General features: G+C 39.4%; 2 protein-coding genes across 2 annotated transcripts; one reads left to right on the plus strand and one right to left on the minus strand.

Moving 5' to 3' along the window:
* The first annotated feature begins 9,682 nt into the window (after positions 1 to 9,682).
* On the plus strand, positions 9,683 to 12,871 carry LOC106958907 (complement C1q-like protein 3). The gene is made up of 2 exons (XM_015051081.1): positions 9,683 to 10,689; positions 11,011 to 12,871. The coding sequence occupies exons 1-2, from the start codon at positions 10,057 to 10,059 to the stop codon at positions 11,188 to 11,190; spliced, it is 813 nt and encodes a 270-aa protein (XP_014906567.1). The 5' UTR covers positions 9,683 to 10,056; the 3' UTR covers positions 11,191 to 12,871.
* On the minus strand, positions 12,569 to 18,989 carry pter (phosphotriesterase related). Its single transcript, XM_015051080.1, has 5 exons — positions 18,902 to 18,989; positions 17,432 to 17,874; positions 16,362 to 16,627; positions 15,469 to 15,609; positions 12,569 to 13,899 (listed from the first exon to the last, which is right to left on the minus strand). Exons 2-5 carry the CDS (start codon positions 17,861 to 17,863, stop codon positions 13,689 to 13,691), a joined length of 1,050 nt encoding a protein of 349 aa, XP_014906566.1. The 5' UTR covers positions 17,864 to 17,874; positions 18,902 to 18,989; the 3' UTR covers positions 12,569 to 13,688.
* Between the last annotated feature and the right edge of the window lie 191 nt (positions 18,990 to 19,180).

Raw genomic sequence — 19,180 nt, forward strand, 5'->3', positions numbered from 1 at the left:
TTAATTTTTATTTATATTTTTTTTATTTTTTTTTTTTTTTTATTGAAGTGGATCAAAATACGAACAGCTCCAAGTATGTCAGTTTTGACTTAAAACCTTTGGGTATTTGCTAAAAAGTTGAAGCTTAAGATTGATTTTATTTTTCAACACCCAAGCACACATTCAAACCAACAATATAATTACATCACGAGAGAAGAGTGAATGTAGTGGAATGGCCTGTCCAGTCTGCAGAACTAAATCTGACATTAAATCTGTTAGGTCACTTTGAAGAGGGCTGTCGACGCAAGATGTCTGAAGCATCTGTCAGATCTGGGGAACCTTTGCAGGGCAGAGCGGGCGATATTGTCTAGTCAAGCTGTGGGATCCTGAGAGATTCCAACCAAAGAAAGAAGACTGAATCCCAGAATTTAGATCCAAAAGTGTTTGAAAATGCATTATTTTAAGAGTCTGGGGTCAAAAGTTGCCACTGCATCATTGAAACCTTTAAGACCTTTGTCCTTCAAACAGGTTGACAGGCTTTTGACTGTCATATGTGGAAAAAGTTGAAATAATTTACAGCCCTCTTATTTTTTACTTCGCAAAATCTTGGCATTTTAACAAGAGGGTGAACACATTTGGGAATCACTTCATATAACAGCAAACAGTAAACATATTTTACATATGAAATCCAATATTGGTGCTTTCAAAATGTGAATTTATGTGAATTTACATAGAATGTGCTTGTGAGACATGATACCATGCAATCAGATCAGAAAGAGTCTGGCAGTAGCTTAATATATTAAAAAAATGTGTTTTGATGTTAATTCAAATTAAATGTTAAAAGCTTTCCTAAAAATTTTTAATTCTTGTAAATGTGCATTACAATGTAAATAAAATCAAAATGCTTACATTCCAGCCGGTATTTTAAAGATATTTCTAAATATTTTCATCTAAGCATGTATTTAGTTTACATTTAACCACTTTAAATGTAGGATAAAATATTTCTGCAAAAGGTGTGGTGAAATGTCTTTTGTGTCCCCTCCCCACACCCTACTAAATTGAAGTTTTTTTTTTCTTCCATCTTCTTTTCTTGTTAAAACAAGCAAATCACTTAGTCCATATTCATCTGTTTAATTAATGAGCATAGAACCAGATTTCAGAGAATCAAATTAAATCTTATTATAGCACAAAGGCTCATCATGGGTTCTTAATATTCTTTTTTATTGTTAATTAGAACTGAGATTAAAGGTCGCAATAACCTTGTTTTTTTTTCTTAACCCTTTTTTTCCTTTACCTGTCTGAGCAAAGTAAAGGCACTCTGCTCCACTTTCACGTGACATAGTCGAGTCAGTAAATAGAGAAACAGGGACGGATTTGTTTAAGAAGAGAGAGAGAGAAAAAAGGCTCTTAAAAGAAAACAGTGAGAGGGGTGGGGTGATGATACAGAGATTGGGTGATAAATCTTGTTCTGATCAGGTTTCTGTGGTGCTCTCACACCTCAGTCTCTTTCATGGGGTAATTAATCAATCCCAGACTGGGGCCATTGATCGGCCTCTCGTGGCCCTCGCTATGTTTACACTCCTCGATTGTGTTTGCCACTAAGCCCCTCGATGCCGTTCAATCTCATCGGCAGAAAATGTGACACTCCACCCTCTGATGCCATCAGCAAAACAAAGCATCGATTGACATCTCGATGAAAATCAATCTACTTATATATTTTTTTTGTTGTTGCATGGAGAGGGTGGGATTTGGTTTTGCCATAATCCTCTGCCGTAATCCCGTCCTCCAGGTGTCAATGCACAAAGTTTTACTCTGCGCAGTCATAACAATCCAGGAATAAACAGTGGAGACTTCTGCATACAGATATGGACGGAGGAATGCAATGTGTTTACCCAGAAATAGTTGAACTTAATTTGCTTTATCTTTTAAAACGTCTTCCTCTTGCTTAAATACTTGTTTTAAAATGTTTATAAAATCTTGGGAATTCAGAAAAACTGCATCAAAATTAAAATGCTCCCCTTTCGCTTCAAACGCTCAAACCAACAGCTTTGATTTTGCTGTAACCTCTGAATTATTTATTATTGTGAAGTCTTGACATTTTCTTTTTTTTTTTCCTCCTCTCTGGATAGAAACGTTTTGTATGACTTCCTATATTATTCCTCAGCATTTCACAGGCTGCAGCTCATGATTCAGTGTCTTATTCAAAAATGTGAGCAATGACATGTTTGGCTGTGAGCTCCTGCTGGAGGACAGGAGGACGCAGCAGAGAAACAGCCAGACGTGAACACTGAATTAGTAATATGAGGCACCGCTAGAGTCACTGATCCCAAGTCATAAGATATTTGCAGAAGTTCCTTTGAATGGTTCTTGAACATTTTTTGCTGTTTTCTTTTCTTTTTTTTTCAGGTTAAGATAAAGTAAATCACAGACATATTTACACACATTAAATTTTTGTTACAGTTTTCAACCACATGATGCAATATTTCTTATTGGGACTTTATGTATTAGATGCTTATAGTGTAATACAGAAAGTGCATAAAAAATCAAAAGTTGAAATGTATGTCATGCATCGATCCTGATACAATAACTTAAACTAGAATCACTTTCCTTTGCTGTGACATCTGAGTCTTTTTGGATGTATTTCTACCAGATTTCATCTAGATGATGGAGAACATGTGAACATCAATTGTCATGTCTTGCCTCTGAATCTCAGTTAAATTTAGTTCTGAACTTTATCTAGGCCATCCTAACACACAGAGGTGTTTTGATTGAAAGCGTTCAGCTGTAACTCCAGCTGAATTTGCAGCTCCACTAGAGTCGCAGTTGAACTCTTCACTGTTCTTCTGATTACTCGTCTCCTTGCCCAGCCTGCCACTTAAGGTGGATGGATCTGGGTTTCAGCTGAGCCATTCTTGAGCCAAATCTTAAGATGTTCTAGACTTAGGATATTGTTTTATAATCTAATGGTTCTTTTTACTTCTTTATCTCAGGCCAGTGTTATGTGTTCCTTTGTCTTCATGATGCCGTTTGTTCACTAATGTTTCGTAAAATAACTTCACAGGACATATGGAGATAGACTGAGATTGGACTATGCCCAGGCAAACCGTGATTACTAATTAGGCTACATGAAATTAAAGTTTGTGGTTTTACTGTGACAAAGTTCAAAAGGTCTGAGCAGTTATGCATACTCTGTTGACAGTTGTAGCTGCAAAAGTCGCAATAAGCTATGATGAAAGCAGAAGACCAAGACTCACCGCTGCTACAGAGGATGACTTCATTCAAGTTAACAACCTCAAAAATCCGTCCACATTAGACTCACATGGTATACACAACCGCTTCAGCATAAGCTACTCGATTCAGGTTCTTATTATCAAACTAATACAAAGAAAACAATTAAAACTCTAATGGGAGAACTCTAAGAACTACATAAAAACCGAAGGGTTCAATCAATTTCTGATAGTTACCAAACTGATGTGATTTGATGATGTTTTAGGGGCCAAAGGTCAGTCCAGATTGAACTGGACCTCCAGTGCCTGCTCAGAAATGCTTTGCGTCATAACAACCAAGTGACTATTTGGCAGATTATCATTATGTTCCAACTGATTAGTGTTAATCTGACATGTTGGGAAGGTAAAAAAATTATCCAAGTTTAACTGATTCTCTACATCTCCGTATTTTTCTTAAAGGTTGCTCACAGTTTAATGTCAAAAACTGCACTGGACCACCTCTATGCATTTGGCTGACTCATCCATCTCACTTCACAGTTTGCACCATCTGGCTCTCACACTCCTCTGACCTAAACACAGCTGGTAATTTCATTGTGTTGCTCTTTTATCCTTTTTACACATCAAGCTAATAAAAACTAGATTGGTCTCACAGTTCATTTATCAGACTGTTAAGCTGAAGTAAGACACTGAAATTCACTCACGCATAAACGTCATGACTGTGGTTTTTGATTATTATTATTTTTTTGAACGGGGATGATTATGCAACATACATGTTCTAAAGACAAAAATTGGAAACACAAGATTAAATTTATCGTGAATTTTCTCTTTGACAGACATAACAATAATTCATGCCGACTTATTTGGTTAAATGTCCTCTAAACATTTTGAACCTCAGCCACAGACTTTTAGTAAAAATCAACAGGTTCCTGGTTGAAATCTGGCTGCATTTCTTTTGGGAAAACAGGAAGAATTCACTTTAATTAGATGGATTTCTTGCACAGATTTCTCTTTTAAGCACAGTCCATGCCTTTTCAACACTCTTGAAGACTGCGGTTTCTTGTCTGATGTTACTGATTTCATCCACAAACCTGCCTCTCACTGGATGTTTTCTTTTACCGTTCTTTGTAAACCAGAGAGCTGGTTGAGCATGAAAATCCCAGCAGCTTCCGAAACACTCAAATCAGCCCACCTGGCACCAACAACACCACGTTTAAACTCTTTCAAATAAACTTTCCTTCCCATTCTGAATCTCGGCTTAAACTTCAGCAAGTCGTCTTCAGCAATCTTGATGCGTTGGTGCGCAAAGTTGCTGGTATGTGATTGGCTGAGCCGCTGTTTTTGTTCACAACTGAACAGGTGTGTGCCTAGTGGCTGGTGAGTGTGTATACATATATATTGTAACTATATGTACGATTTGGGTCCTGTAAAGTTTCAAGTTAATGTAAATTAAGTCAAAAATGTTTTTAAAAATGCTACAGTTTAAAAAAAAAAAAAAAAAAAGTTTTTCACCCTAAAAATCGTGTCATTAAAAGTGCATGGCGGATAATGCGTCCATGCTACTGATTATTGGATGGAAACGTCTGACAAGAACTATAACTATGTGAGGCATGAGCTCCAAATCTATTTTGAGATATTCTTCTGTGCGGTTATAACTCATCTAATCTGAATTGATTATTTCCTAAGTCCACACAAGGACACCCCTCCCACGCCGGTAATTGAAATATGAAAAGACTCAGTGACACAAGGACATGCACCCAAATTGTTAGCTGGTCCCCTGGAATTAAATAATGAAATCAAATAACACAATCGCACCTTGATTTTTGCTTGAATGTCCCACCAAGGACAACTGTGATTGCTTCTCCATCTAAAACACGGGGCAGGAGCAGCTTTGAGTGGGTGGTGTGTAAGCGCACGCTGTTGCCACCCCCTGCTGTGCTCAACGGTCGAGTCCAGCCTTCTCTTGCTTTTTCAGTGGAGACAAAAAAAGAAATAAACAGCCAGATTCAGAAAGAGCAGAATGAGAAAAATACTGAGGCGGAGCACACATGGTGTGTTATCGGTTGATAAACACTTGGGTCACATAATGTTTCTGTTCATACTCCTGGCTGCTAATGAGGGGTCCATTCACTTTCCTTCCCATTCACCACTTCAGCTCCTTGACAAACCTGTCTCAGCTTTGATTGTCATAACCACATTTGAACCTCGCTTAGCCAATCTGACCAGGCTACATTAAGGTCATACATATTTCATGCCCTATCCCACTTATCTGACAAAGCTTTTCCTTTTTTTTTCATCTTTTTTTCCTCGCAAACCGAAATCACACCTCATATTTTATTAGGCTCTCGTCGAGCTTTCGCTCCGTGGTCAGATGGGCTGTATGTTTTATTCATGTCCTCTGAACATCTGCTTGTCTGGGTGTCAGAAAAATCATCAGACTCCCGGTGGACTCCTGCCTGACTGGTTGTAAATGAACTCTGAAGCTGAGACTCAAAACAACCTGTCAGGGCTCTCCACCACCAGAGGAAACTCTGGGCACAGTGAGCCGTGTAACGAAGATCCTGCACTGGACAGGAGTGATGGAAATGAGCTGCGGACAAGCAGCAAGTCACTCCCTTTTCCAGCTTTAAATGCGATATTTAGGATCTGATTCAGTCGTGCGAAAGTGCAAAAAATTATCTATCACAAGTTGATTTTTGTTTGCCTTCCCACAGCTTTCGGTGAGTTTTGACACTGTTGTTCATGCTGGCTCCTGGTCGACAAGTCTCCCTGAGTCACTGGAGGTTTGTGCCAACTGGAGGGAAGGAGTCTGACCACTAACAAGTGCTCACTGACTCATAGCCGCCACAGTATGTCCTACTGTGTTTGTGCATGAGTGACTGTGCAGCAGAGTTTTATATACTGTTCACTTATATACTTGTCTATGTATCATGCTTCCCACAGAAAATGTGTGCTTTTAGAAATGATAATGAGTCTTAGCTTACATGTGCTGCCCTTTAAACTTGCAAACACCTGTAAGACACTTAAATCTAGTCTGACACCATAATGACTAAACACCAATTAGTTGCGTCAAACCGTAGAGGGCATATACAGTCGCTTTGGAGAAGTATTTTCACAGCTTTAACTTCCTCACGTTTTTCATAAGAACACCAGATGACTATTAATCAGATTTTATGATCAACACATAATACTGGATTATTGTGGAAGGGATAAGATACATGATTTTCAAAGGTTTTTACTAATAAAAAGCTGAACGTGTGCTATGCATTTGTGTTCAGCCCTTTTACTCTGATACCGCTAAGTAAAATAAAACTCAAAACAATTATTTGCCTTTGGAATTATTATCTGGATTATCTCTAAAACTTTTGGTAAATCCTTCTGTGAACTAATGAGAGAGAAGAGGAACTTATTGGAAGGTGTGTCCCTCGTTACATCTGGCGTACAACTAACAAAACATATCTTAAAAATGGTGGTGTGATGGTTTGGACATGCTTTGTTGCTTCAGGACTTTGGAGACTTTCAGCAACTGAACCATGAACTCTGCTCTTTAGAAGAAAATCCCAGAGAAAGATTTTCCACATGGTCCCAGACTGTACTTAAATTTAACTAGAGGCTGTAGCCTAATCTTAAACATGCTGTTAGTGTTCAAAAACACAACAATGGTTTAATTGAAACAATTTTACAAACAAGGGAAGGTCAAATTCCTCCGAAGATGTAAAATACAGATGGGTAGTTGTTACAAACACTTGAGGCGGTTATTACCAGCTACAACCAGTTATTAGCTTTAGGAGATAATTAGTTTTTCAGGTTTGTTTGGATAGTTTTTTTCCCCCCACTTAGTTAAATAAATTCTCATTTGAAAAGCTGCTTTTGTATTTACTGAGGTTCTTTTAATCTGATATGAATATTTGTTTGATAATCTGAAGGATCTGTGAGAGGCTAAATGCTTTTTCACAACACCGTACAGTGATTCTGTGAATTATCCTTAGTTAGTTTTTCAATGTAATCCTGACCAAATCTTTCATGACTTGGCCAAGAATGACTTCATTCTTATGTTGCAGATTGCTTTCTGTTTCAAAATGTTCACCTTCATCCAGATATACCAGCCCAATGCCAGAACCATTGGTTGTTTGTTCATATCTAACTAGTCCCAAGGCTAGAGCTCGGTGGTGGAGTATTCTTGGAACGAACCCAATAACAACACCTGCCACTCAATAACAAACTGAAAATTACACGGGACCATGTTTCAGGGAAAAACTGAAACTGAATGTATTTATATACACTTAAACCATGTATAGTGTCTCTGCAAGGTGTACACACAGCCTTTTATACATTTATTGTGATGAAAAAAAAACAGATCATGATAAATTACTTCAAAGTTTTTTATGCATATACTTTTACATTTGTTCCGTTTAATTCAGCTGTAAAACAAGCTAATTTATTAGTGGAAAAAAAATAAAAAGCTTTAATGAAGGTTAGGCCCTTAAAGTAATACACTTTTCAATTTAGTTTCAACTTTTAATTTTTCCTTGAGTTTACATCTGCTGTCTGTGATGGTGAATTGGATTAACCTGAATTAAACTCCAACTGTCCTCGTTGGATTTTCTTGATATTTGCTTATGTGCATCCAAAACCCAAACACATATTTTCTAGAGAGGTTACAAAGGATTGAGCAAAATCTTTTTATAGAAAGCATCAGTCAGGGGAAGAGTGCAAAGAAAAGTCCACACCATATATTCGTATGGAACTTAATTTCTTTTTCCAAGATGGATGAAATGATGCATGGCTTCAAACAGTGTGTTTTGGCTCAAAACCTTGAATTATCTGCCAGAAAGTTGAAGATGAAGAGGGATTTTTATTTTTCATCACAGTGACTCCAAGGATGCATCCAGATCAACTAAAGAATGACTTCATGGGAAGAAGATTAAAGTTTTGAATCAGGGACCGCATACTATCTCCTGTTGAATGCTGCTCAAAGTTCAACATTTTGACTTTTGAGTGGAAACAGAATGCTCCTCTTTCTAGTTCTTGCATAATTATTGTTATTGGTAAAAGAGTGGGTGGAGTGCCAATATTGACATCAGTTTGTTCAAACCCAATTATTTCTAATAACTGGATTTCCCCCACCCTCTAAATAAATTACTCAAACTGCAGCCTGAAATTTTCTTTTTTTTTTATCTGTAACCTTCTTTTTCTTTTACTTTATAGTATTTTTTTTATTTTAGCCTAGGTTTTAAACCTGCAAAGCAGAATTGCATTGTAGATTAGTCTCACAAGGACAAGCCATGACAATATCTATCAAAATATAAAACACCATACAAGAAATGAAAATTAAAATAATGATAATAATTGAGGAGCTGAGAATATTTAGCATCTAATAAATCAATTATAATAAAAATACTAATTTTAAAAAGTTATTAAAAAAAAAATCTAATAAAACAATAAGAATACTGTTTATATATACATTTTAAAATAGTTGAAATATTTCTGTTTTGTGAAAACGGGTTTCTTCTTGCATTGTGTGATACACTGTTGTGCTTTCAGCTCCCCTGCAAAACTCTTTAAGAGAAGAGAACAAAAACCTAATGAGAAGCTGGATGAGATCAATCAGGATGGAGGGGAGAGTGCAGGGGTATGGCTCTAACTGCTTGATTCTCTTTACTGCACAAACACATCTGATGACAGCCTAAAGTTTTAGCAGTGGCTCTATCTAGGTCTCAGTCAAATTAACAGACTTTTTTTTGTCCCCCCCCCTAAAGTTCTCAGAATTGAAATTCTGGCACAATCAACGCTTCAGAAATGTGTGCATCACTTTCACCTTTACTTCCCAATTGAAATTCAGAGATGTTCATATTTAAAGGAAATATACAAAATGTACACATTCCTCTTAATGTGAGCTATAACTGGGATCGCTTTTTTATATAATCCCCTCCCCCGGAAATCTGTGTGGAGCAAGTTATGACATGATTTGTTCTGATCTCATTCCAAATACCTATGATTTATCAGATCTGTGCTACCGTTTTTAACCAACAGCCACTGCTTGATGCTAACTGCTAGATAATTAAGTTATTTTTGCCAGCTTTTCCTGTAAATGGCCCAACACTGGTTTCATCAGTAGATCTGTGGAGTCATCCTTCAACGCCAGCTCCTACTGACTCCTCTCCTCCTTTCAGTGGCTCTATAGATTTTCTCCAAATGATAAATTGGACACAGGGAGCCACTGAGGTGTGACCTTTTGTCTTAAATGGAGCTAATTAAGTTGAAGTTGTTTGGATAAGCCCTTACAACATATTGTAGGATGGAGCTTTGAAACAATCAATTGGAAAACTGATCCATATAAAATAAACCTCTCCTTTTACTCCACAGACAAAAAAAGACAAAAAAACAAAACAACTTTTTTTATTATTTTCAAAGTTTGAAGTTGCATCAGTGTTTGTATGTTGTTCATCCTCTCCAATTTGATTGAAGAAACGCACCGACTCTTTCCCATCCATCATGTCCACCCCTCCCCTCACTCTTCAATTCCAGAAAGGAGTAGCGCTTCAGTTTGAGCCCATTTTCTCTGTGTTGCTCCGCGCTATAAGCTGAAACTTGCAGAAAGCTGCAGTCTTCATGTCCTCGTCTCCCATGAAAGTCTTCTGAAGAAGGTGGAGATGAGCCGGCTGGATCGATCCTCCAAGGCGTAAAAGTTTTGGATGGTTACTTTTGCGCAGCGGTTTAAAGACTTTTCCACCTCCAGAGGTTGCGGTGCAATTCAAGGACGGGTCCGATTCTTTCTTCTGCAATTATATCGCCCTCAAGCAGGCTGGAAGACCACCAAATTGGAAGAACGCCGCGAATACGCAGGGCGCAGATGATCGCAACTGGTGTTTGCGGCGTGGCGCTGGTTCTGGTGCTGGTGGTGCTGATTCCGGTCATGGTGAACTCTGCCGGAACTCCTGCCCGAAATCCTGCCCGCTATGAGATGCTCGGATCTTGTCAGATGGTGTGCGATTCCCATGGGACCGCGACGGCAGCCACGGCGAAAGCGACCCACCCGAACAAAGACAACCGCCTGGTGCAGTCGCTGCCGACGTTCATCCAGGGTCCCCAGGGAGAGCCGGGGCGCGTCGGGAGGATGGGCCCCAGGGGTCCGGTTGGTGAGCCGGGGCCACCGGGACCGGCGGGTCCACCCGGGGAGAGAGGAGCACCTGGACCACCAGGTCCACCTGGGCTACCAGGAGCGAATGGACCAACCGGTGCCATCAGCGCAGCCACTTACAACACGGTGCCAAAGATAGCGTTTTACGCAGGGCTGAAGAAGCAGCATGAGGGCTATGAAGTTTTAAAATTTGACGACGTGGTCACAAATCTCGGCAACCACTACGACCCATCAACAGGAAAATTCACCTGTTCCATACCCGGAATTTACTTCTTCGTTTACCATGTGTTGATGCGAGGCGGGGATGGAACAAGCATGTGGGCTGACCTCTGCAAAAACAACCAGGTGAGAATCGAAACCAGGGTTTGATTCGTTTTACCTGAACGGATCTTGTACGTAAAAAAAAAAAAAAAAAATCCATTGTTGATCGAACTGTCCATGGTTCTGATTACCGAGTGAAATCTACTGAGGGGTCACCAGGACTGCAGTTCAGGATAAAACGGCACAATTTATGCCTTTTGCGCTTTTACGCACAAATACATCTCCTGCTTTAAAAGTCAAGGTGATGACAAATGTTCAAATACACTGATAAACCGTTTTAGTATTCATCAAAAATGTTGATGGTTCTGATTCTGAATCTAATCAGTAGAAATCTTTCCTTTTCAGGTGAGAGCTAGCGCCATCGCGCAGGACGCGGACCAAAACTACGACTACGCCAGCAACAGCGTCGTTCTCCACCTGGAACCCGGGGATGAGATTTACATCAAGCTGGACGGAGGGAAGGCGCACGGCGGAAACAACAACAAGTACAGCACCTTCTCCGGCTTCATGCTGTATGCTGACTGAAGCAGGCTGGAGGAATTGGGTCCGACTCTCTACATATAAGCTTGCTTTCACAGCTCCTGCTCAGTCCACCCGGGACATCAGAGACGGAAAGAGCTCACCGTTTCTGTTGAACATCATTCCAAGAGATTTGCAGGAAGTCATGCACAAAGAAACTCTACTTTGCAGCAGTGAGGAGCTGAGAGTGTAACTCCAGTTTTCATTTTGTACAGCAAAGTCAGGTTGATGTTTTGTTGCTTGTGCGCTCTCAATGAACTGTTATAGGCTTTACAAATTAACTAACTGTAGCTGCTGTGGTAAATTGAAAGTTTCAAGTGTCTACATTTAGCACTTACTCACAGACGCTTATTATATACCCACATTACCACTACTCACGTCAGTGTTTGTCAATTTTTGTGCTTTATTCACCAATAAGAAAAAACAAAAAAACAAAAAAAAACAGTTCAAGCCACTGCATTTTGGGCAAAGATGTTAAAAATCGTGATGCATGTTTATAAGACGTTGACATTTTAACACTGTGCAGCATCTAATGATGTGATGTTTATGAAGCACAAGTATATTGGCAAAATGATCAGTGCAAGTCATTTTTCATGTGTGTGTGTCAAACATGGCATCTGGTTTAAGCAGCAGGGTAGCCTGTTTAGTCACCAAAACTGGACAGCGACACTGACATATCTTTCCTAAAACTCTGAAACATTCACCAATCTGCTTACTGAACTTTATGCTTTCCCTGATCAGAAACATCAGAAAAAATGTAAAATGGAATCATCTGGCTTCCTTTGTAACGCCCTGACATGATTAATCCAACTTATGTACTTGTTCATGGTGCGCAGTCAGCTGTGGCGATCTCGCCATTGATCATGTGTTGAAGTCACCCTGTGAGGCCACCTGTTCCCAGATGAGGGAAGGACGCGTCCTTCATCTGGGCCGACCCGCCAGCGTTCTCCCACAGGCACACGGAGACACCCAATGAGGGGCCAACAGGACATCTCATCTAACACGAGCACACGGAGACGAGATCCGAGGAGCATACTGATTACGAGCAGACTCATTTATTCACCTGCCAGGAAGCATGTTCACAGAGATGTCTCAAATGGAGGAGGAGCGATGATGTTTAAATTAAAAAAAAGGTAATTACTGTAGCACCATATGTGTGGGCACCTCTCCAGAGAATACAATCAAAGGGGATAATATTTTGTCATTTTGGCCAATCAAAACAACATAAAAAAGCCCCTCCTTTATGAAATGACTAATAATCACAAAAACAAATCAAATAGTTTTACTTAGAGATGCGCTGATTAGGTTTTCTATAGTCGATAGATTTGTGTTTTCATTTAGATCTGATTTGCCGATTTTGTCTGCTGTTTTTTCAAAAAAAAAAAAATTCTTAAGAACCATTACAGCTGACTGTGGTAGTACGTTTGAATCAACTTTGCTGATTCCAATCTCTGGCTGATCAGTTGGTGTATTGCTAAGTTTGACCAACCAATGAGATCAAAACAAGAAAAGAAAAAGCACAAATACTGAGCAAAACTCCTTTGCAAAGTGACTAATGCATGATCAAAAGTGGAAAGAAAAAAATATTTTTTCTTGTAGATTAGGCTTTTGATGACTAATACCAAGTTCGGGTTTTTGAGGTCTGACCAAGCAATTTCAGAACTGACCGATTAAGATAAAAAAAATATATATTCACTGTACTGGGAGGAGAAAATAACAGCATTATTTTCTTTTTGATGCATAAAACCACATGTCCCTAACATTTGTCTGATTTTGATGAACATAATATATAAGCGTGTGAATGTGTGTGTGTGAATGATTGAATGTAGTGTGAAATGTTTTGGGGTCCTCTGGACTTGATAAGACGCTGCACAACTACAGTAGATCAGTGCATTCCTAATTTGAATCAGTTGAGGAGGCCAGAGGGGGAAAAGCACATGAAACGGAGGGGAAATTATAAGTCTTGACAACAAAGTGAAAACTGTATCATCAAAAACACAAAGCAAATAGTATATAATACACCACAGTACTAATTAGCAAGGCCTCAATTACACTTTTTTTTTAATTGTTTCCATGCACCAACAATCGTATCTGTTTTTGGTTAAAATCAATAAAGAAGTGCATCTTGTTGGTTATTAAATATTAAAGACAACTGAGCTTTCATACATGTAATAAAAAGGAAAACTAAAGTCATATGCCTCAGTATTTGATCTGCCAACTACCGATGAGAGTCAGTCAAGGGAAAATTGGCCCATTCATTAGTAGATCTCAAGTTCTAATTTAAAATATATTTCTAAAAGTTCTTCATCTGAACAATCTGCAGCAAACTATTATGTTTACAAAACACAGAAAAAAAAATCACTAGCACTATTTATGTTTAACCATTGTGGGTTAAACAAATGGTTGTGATTATTGTAATGATCTCAAAATGTTCATTGTGTGATGCTGAAAAAAAATAAAATCACAGCTCTGTCAAATCAGCTTCCATTATTCTTTTGTTTGTTTCATTTGAAGGTCAGCCAGCGTTTAGGGTTGTCGATTAGGATTTTGTCCACCTGGTGCTGAGTGATGCCTCTCGTCAGCATCTTCGGCACGATGTTCTTGAGAATATGGGAGTAGCCGTGGCCGCCAAACTTGGTCAGGCGGTTCTTGGTGTGGATGTCGTGGGCCACCAGTACCTTGTCCTCGTAGCCCTCCTTCACTAGAAAAGCCAAGCTGGAAACGCACCAGCAACAAGCATGTGAAATACCAAAGTGCAAAGTCTGCATATTGCAAACATAAAGACAGCTCCGACTCCAATGAAGTTGGGACGTTGTTTAAAACACAAACAAAACTGAATGCAATGATTAGAAAATCCTAATCAACATATATTCAATTGAATTATCTTCAAAAAGACAAGATATGTAATTCACAAATTAATAAACTATTGTTGTTTTTTTTTTCACTTGGAATTTGATACCTGAAGCACGTTCCAAAAACGTCGGGACTGTGGCATGTTTACCACTGTGTTACATCTCCTTTCGTTTTAACAACACTCAAAAAGCATTTAGGAAATGAGAACACTGGAGCTGAAGATTTGCAGGTGGATTTCTTTCCTACTCTTGCTTGATGTAAAAACTTGTAACACAACAATCTGGCGTCTCCGCTGCAGTGTTTTGCAATTCATAACACGGCACACATTTTCAATGGGAGGCAGGTCTGGACTGCAGGAAGGCCAGTCTAGTAATCATACTCTTTAACTATAAAGCTACAATGTTATAACGGGCTTGACAATGGAATAAGCAGGAGTGACCCTGACAAGATGCCACTTAGATGGCAGCATATGTTGCTCCACAAACTTTATACACCTTTCAGCATTAATGTTGCCTTCACAGATGTGCAACACACCACCATGTTATCACAGATGATGGCTTTTGAACTGGGAGCTGATAACAGTCCTTTTCCTTCTTAGCATGGAAGAAAGAATGTCCATGATTTCCACAAACAATCTGAAATGTGGACTCATGAGACCAAAGAACACTTTTCCACTTTGCATCAGTTCATCGCAGATGAGCTTGGAACCAGGGAAACTGGCAGCGCTTGTCAGTGTTATTGGCTTTTGAATGACTGTAGGTGATGAAATTCGTAAATTCCTCACAATAGTTTGGTGAAAAAGTTAGTTCCTAAACTGTTGGACAATTTGCTCACACAGATGTTCACAAAGGGGACTCAAAGGGGAATGTCACCCTATCCTTAATTAGGAATGACTCAGTCTTTTAGAAATGTCATGACACTCGCCTGTTTCCAAGTAATCTGTTCACCGCAGGAAGGATCCAAATAAGTTTATTTTGAGCATTCTCAACTTTTCCAATATTTTATTGCCCTTATCCCAACTTTTTGTAATGTGTTGGAGGCATCAAATGCAAAAGTGAACAACTGCAAAAACAAGATCAGGTTTAACTGAACATTACATATCTTAGTGAATTGAATTGAATAAAGCTAGAAAAGGGCTTGCAAACTATTATATATATATATATATATATATATATATATATATATATATATATATATATATATATATATATATATATATATACATATGTTTTACAAAATTTCCTAACTTCACTGGAATTGGGATGGCACATAAATCAACTCAATGGCATAAACGTCATATTTTAGTATAACAGCATGACATAAAGCAGATAATGCATACTAATGCACTAAATTAGAAGTGTTTGAACAAAGAATGTTGGATCCCTTACAAAAGAGGAAAAACTTTTGATTGAGAGCAGCGGCATCACTCACGTTCTCACTCTCTGGCTGTCGCTGGGCATGTCCACTTTAAGGTTAAACGGGTAATTCAGCATCTCCGTTCCGAACAGGTCGTACTCCAGGTAACTCCCCATATTTGCAAACTCAAGCAGCTCGCCTTCATCAAATATAGTCCTGAATGAAAGAAGCGGAAACCTGACTCATTTAGCTTCATCGTGACGCCAGTGTTTTACGAGAATCCGAAAGAAATCGTTGCCATATTTCACACCAAACTCTTTTGAGGATCTAAGCGGTAACTAAGCAGTCTTTAGATATTTAGATTTGAACTTTGTATCACAGAAGCCATCATAATACTATGTTTTATTTACGTCATTGTCCGAGTTAAATGTTCAGCTTTTTATTTCATTTCAGAAATGTGCAACTGAAAATTGCGTGTTTTGCTGGTCGGATCTTTAAATATAATCCTGATGAGCATGTTTGTCATTAACTTTGGATGTTTAATGATTAATTAGAACAGTTATCCACAACTACAGTGATTAAAAAAAAACAAGAGTTTGATGTAAAAGTATGACTTTTCTCTTAACTAAGCATGGAAATGGTTGAAAGCCTATGTGATGTTTCTTAAATGGATTTCCTAAGGCCTGACTTAAAACACTGTTGAAAATGTATAGGTTTTGGTTAAAAGCTGGGTCTTTAACTGAAGACCAACTGGTTCAAATCAGTGAATTCAAACTTGGGTATGCAGTTCTTGTTATGTGTTGAGTATGTGGCACAAACATTCACAACGGAAAAAAGAAAAGTTCAAAGCATAATACGCTTTTAGCAGATTTTTCATGAGAGCAATGAAGGTAAATGTGGTAAGGAAGCTGGCCAGCAGATACGGTGGGGCGCCCCGTTCCAGAACCTGGGTCTGATGAACTTCTCACCTGTCCAGGTGAGACATGACAGTTTTGCTAATGTCACCGCCGGCTTCCTGGAGAATCCGGACGACCTCAACTGGAGCGGCCGGGTCCCTGCCAGGATGGATGATAACCGGGCAACCCAGCTGAGACTGAGCGTGGGCCGTGGCTCTCAACACCTTCTTCTCGCTCTCCGTGATGGGCCAGCCGGTGCCGATCTCACCTATCACGCCGCATCGGACGTCTGTGCCGTCAGCGCCGTGGAGCACCTCGCTGACGATGTTATCCGTGAGCTGATGGAAACGAGGAGTGAAAGATGGAAAACATCCCGTTTTAGACAAGCGACTGACAAGTTAGTGACATTCCTCTTCTTCTCTCCGTGAACAGACATAAACTTGAACAGCAGTTTTGAATATTAATACGAGTGCATGCACACTGTCAATGTGTCAATACAGAAAGACTGAACAGCCAGAGATCCATCCAAATCAATCCAAAGTTTCAGAGAAAATCTTTGCATATTAACACAAAGTGTTGAGAGAAGGTGTGATGGATGAAAACAACAGCACAGCAATATCAAGTAGCGGTCCTCCAGACTTATAATTGCAGCCCCTTTTTATCACATTTTGTCAGGTTACAACCACAAAGTTAAATGGATTAATTTAAAGTTGGGCCTGAGTTTATATTCAGCATCCTTTACTCTGATACCCGTAAAAAAATTCCAGAAGTCACTTGTTAAGCAAAGTGAGTCATTTGAGTGGAATCTAATTTTAGTAAAAAACACAAGTGCATCATGAAAAGGAAAGAAAACACCAGACAGGTCAGAGATAAAGGTCTGGAGAAGACTGTTGACTGTGGTAGAGGTTCACTTTTTCACAACTTTTCAGATAACAATCCCTATAGAAATTATGCACCACTGTGTTTTGATCCATTGTGTAAATCCCAATAAAATACTGTTGTAGTTTTTGGTTGTAATGTGACAAAATGTGAGAAAGTAAAAGAGGTGTGAATACTTTTGATAGCCAGTCTAATTCGCCTTATTACTATAGAAAACTGCACACACAGACACAATGAAAAGATCATACTACACAGGTACTCACCTTCTCCACACTCATTTTCTTGGTGGCCTCAGTGTGGGTGCAGTCTATATAGTACCCGGCCCCTGCAATGATGTGGACCCCGGTGTCCTTGGCCAGCTGTCGTAGGGCAGGCAGGTCCCTGTCGATGCCCGTCGTGGTGTTCTCCACTATCGTGCCCCCGCCAGCCTTCCTGTAGGCCAGCAGCTCATCCCGTAGGGCGCTGAGCTCCTGCGACAGGAACAAGTTCTCCCTGCAGCTGTAGGGGTGCTGCCGGAGCCAGTGCATGTGCTGCATCTGGAACGGGTTTTCTGCCACGGCCTCGTCACCAGGTGGAGGTGTGGTGTAGCTGCACTCAAAGCTCATGACCAGGTGCTCGTGGGTCATGGTGCGGCCCAGCTGGTCTGGATCCACAAGACCCAGGACGGTCTGGACCTTCCCACTTAATTTTGACATGATGCTCCAATCTGAGGTCAGGTTACAAAAAAAAAAAAAAGTAAATAATTGTTTATTTTGAAAAGTACTCACACCCTTTAAACTGTTTTGGGAGTTTGCGAGACATTCCAAAGCAAAGTAACCAGTAACCGTGAGGCGGATACTCTTGTGACATGGTTCAATTTCTCTGGATTTGCGTGGATCACGATGAGTCAATATGTTGTAGAACCACCTCTAGCTGCCTCTAACTGGTTTTCAACTTCCCTGCTACGGTAAAAGAAAAGCATTTCCCACAGCATCATGCTGCTACCACTGTGTTTCGCCATTTGGATTGTGTGTAGTGTTAATTTTTCTACAAACAAATGGTATACATGTAGACCAATTATGTGAAAAATTGTAAATTGAACTTGGCCTTCTTTCCACCAAAAAGACCAGATATGTTTTGCTGCTGATGGTTTCTCCCATCTTACCACTGTGTAATGTTAGCCTTACCTGGCCAGTCAGTTTGGCATAATATGATTGTACGCCACATTACTCTAATTTATTTTTTATAAAAACATAAAAAAACATAAGTTTCCCTCCACATTAACAACTATGTACGTGAACTTTGAGTGGCTCTATTACACAATATCCCCCCAGAAACATTTAAGTCTGAAGCTGGACCGTCACAAAGTTCAAAGGGCGTAAGTCATTCATTGTACAACAGAGTAAAATCAAGACTCGTCCGTACATGAGGTTATTTGTGTGTCTGTAAGCAGACGTGGTGTTAAATCATTGACAAACCATGTTATAATGCATGCACAAAGAAGGACATGTGAGCTACTAAATGCATGATCGTTATTTAAAACTCCATCCGTAACTCTTGAACCAACTTCGCAACTCTAAACTCCCCTTTGCAACAAGCTGCTGAGGAACAAACTCAAAATACATTAGCGTCGTGAAACTTTTACCGAAACAACATTGTGCAGCAGTTCGGAGTTCAAACACAGATGGAAAAACGTTCTGAAATTAAATCTCTGTATGTTAAGACGTCCAACCACCCCCTCCCAGCATTCTAACCTTGTTTCTGTTCACCGTGCTCTACTTCCACCACCAACCGAGCTCGGACAGCCGCTGCAGCAGATTAGCTCCAAAACACGTCGCGTCGAAGAGTCAATTATCGCGAGAGAATTCGAGACTATTGTTCATTCGACGCTTACTTTCAAGGTCTCCATCAGAATCTGGAACAAGGAATTTGATTTCGGTTCAAAACAGAAACATTTAGAAAATAAATAGCTATATTAATATTACGAAAAATATATTTTATTTGTCTTTTTGCTGTGTTTAGATAAAAGAGGA

Source organism: Poecilia latipinna, unplaced genomic scaffold (genome assembly GCF_001443285.1).
Source record: "Poecilia latipinna isolate Pla-1442-1.1 unplaced genomic scaffold, P_latipinna-1.0 Scaffold1027, whole genome shotgun sequence".
Classification (NCBI taxonomy): Eukaryota; Metazoa; Chordata; class Actinopteri; order Cyprinodontiformes; family Poeciliidae; genus Poecilia; species Poecilia latipinna.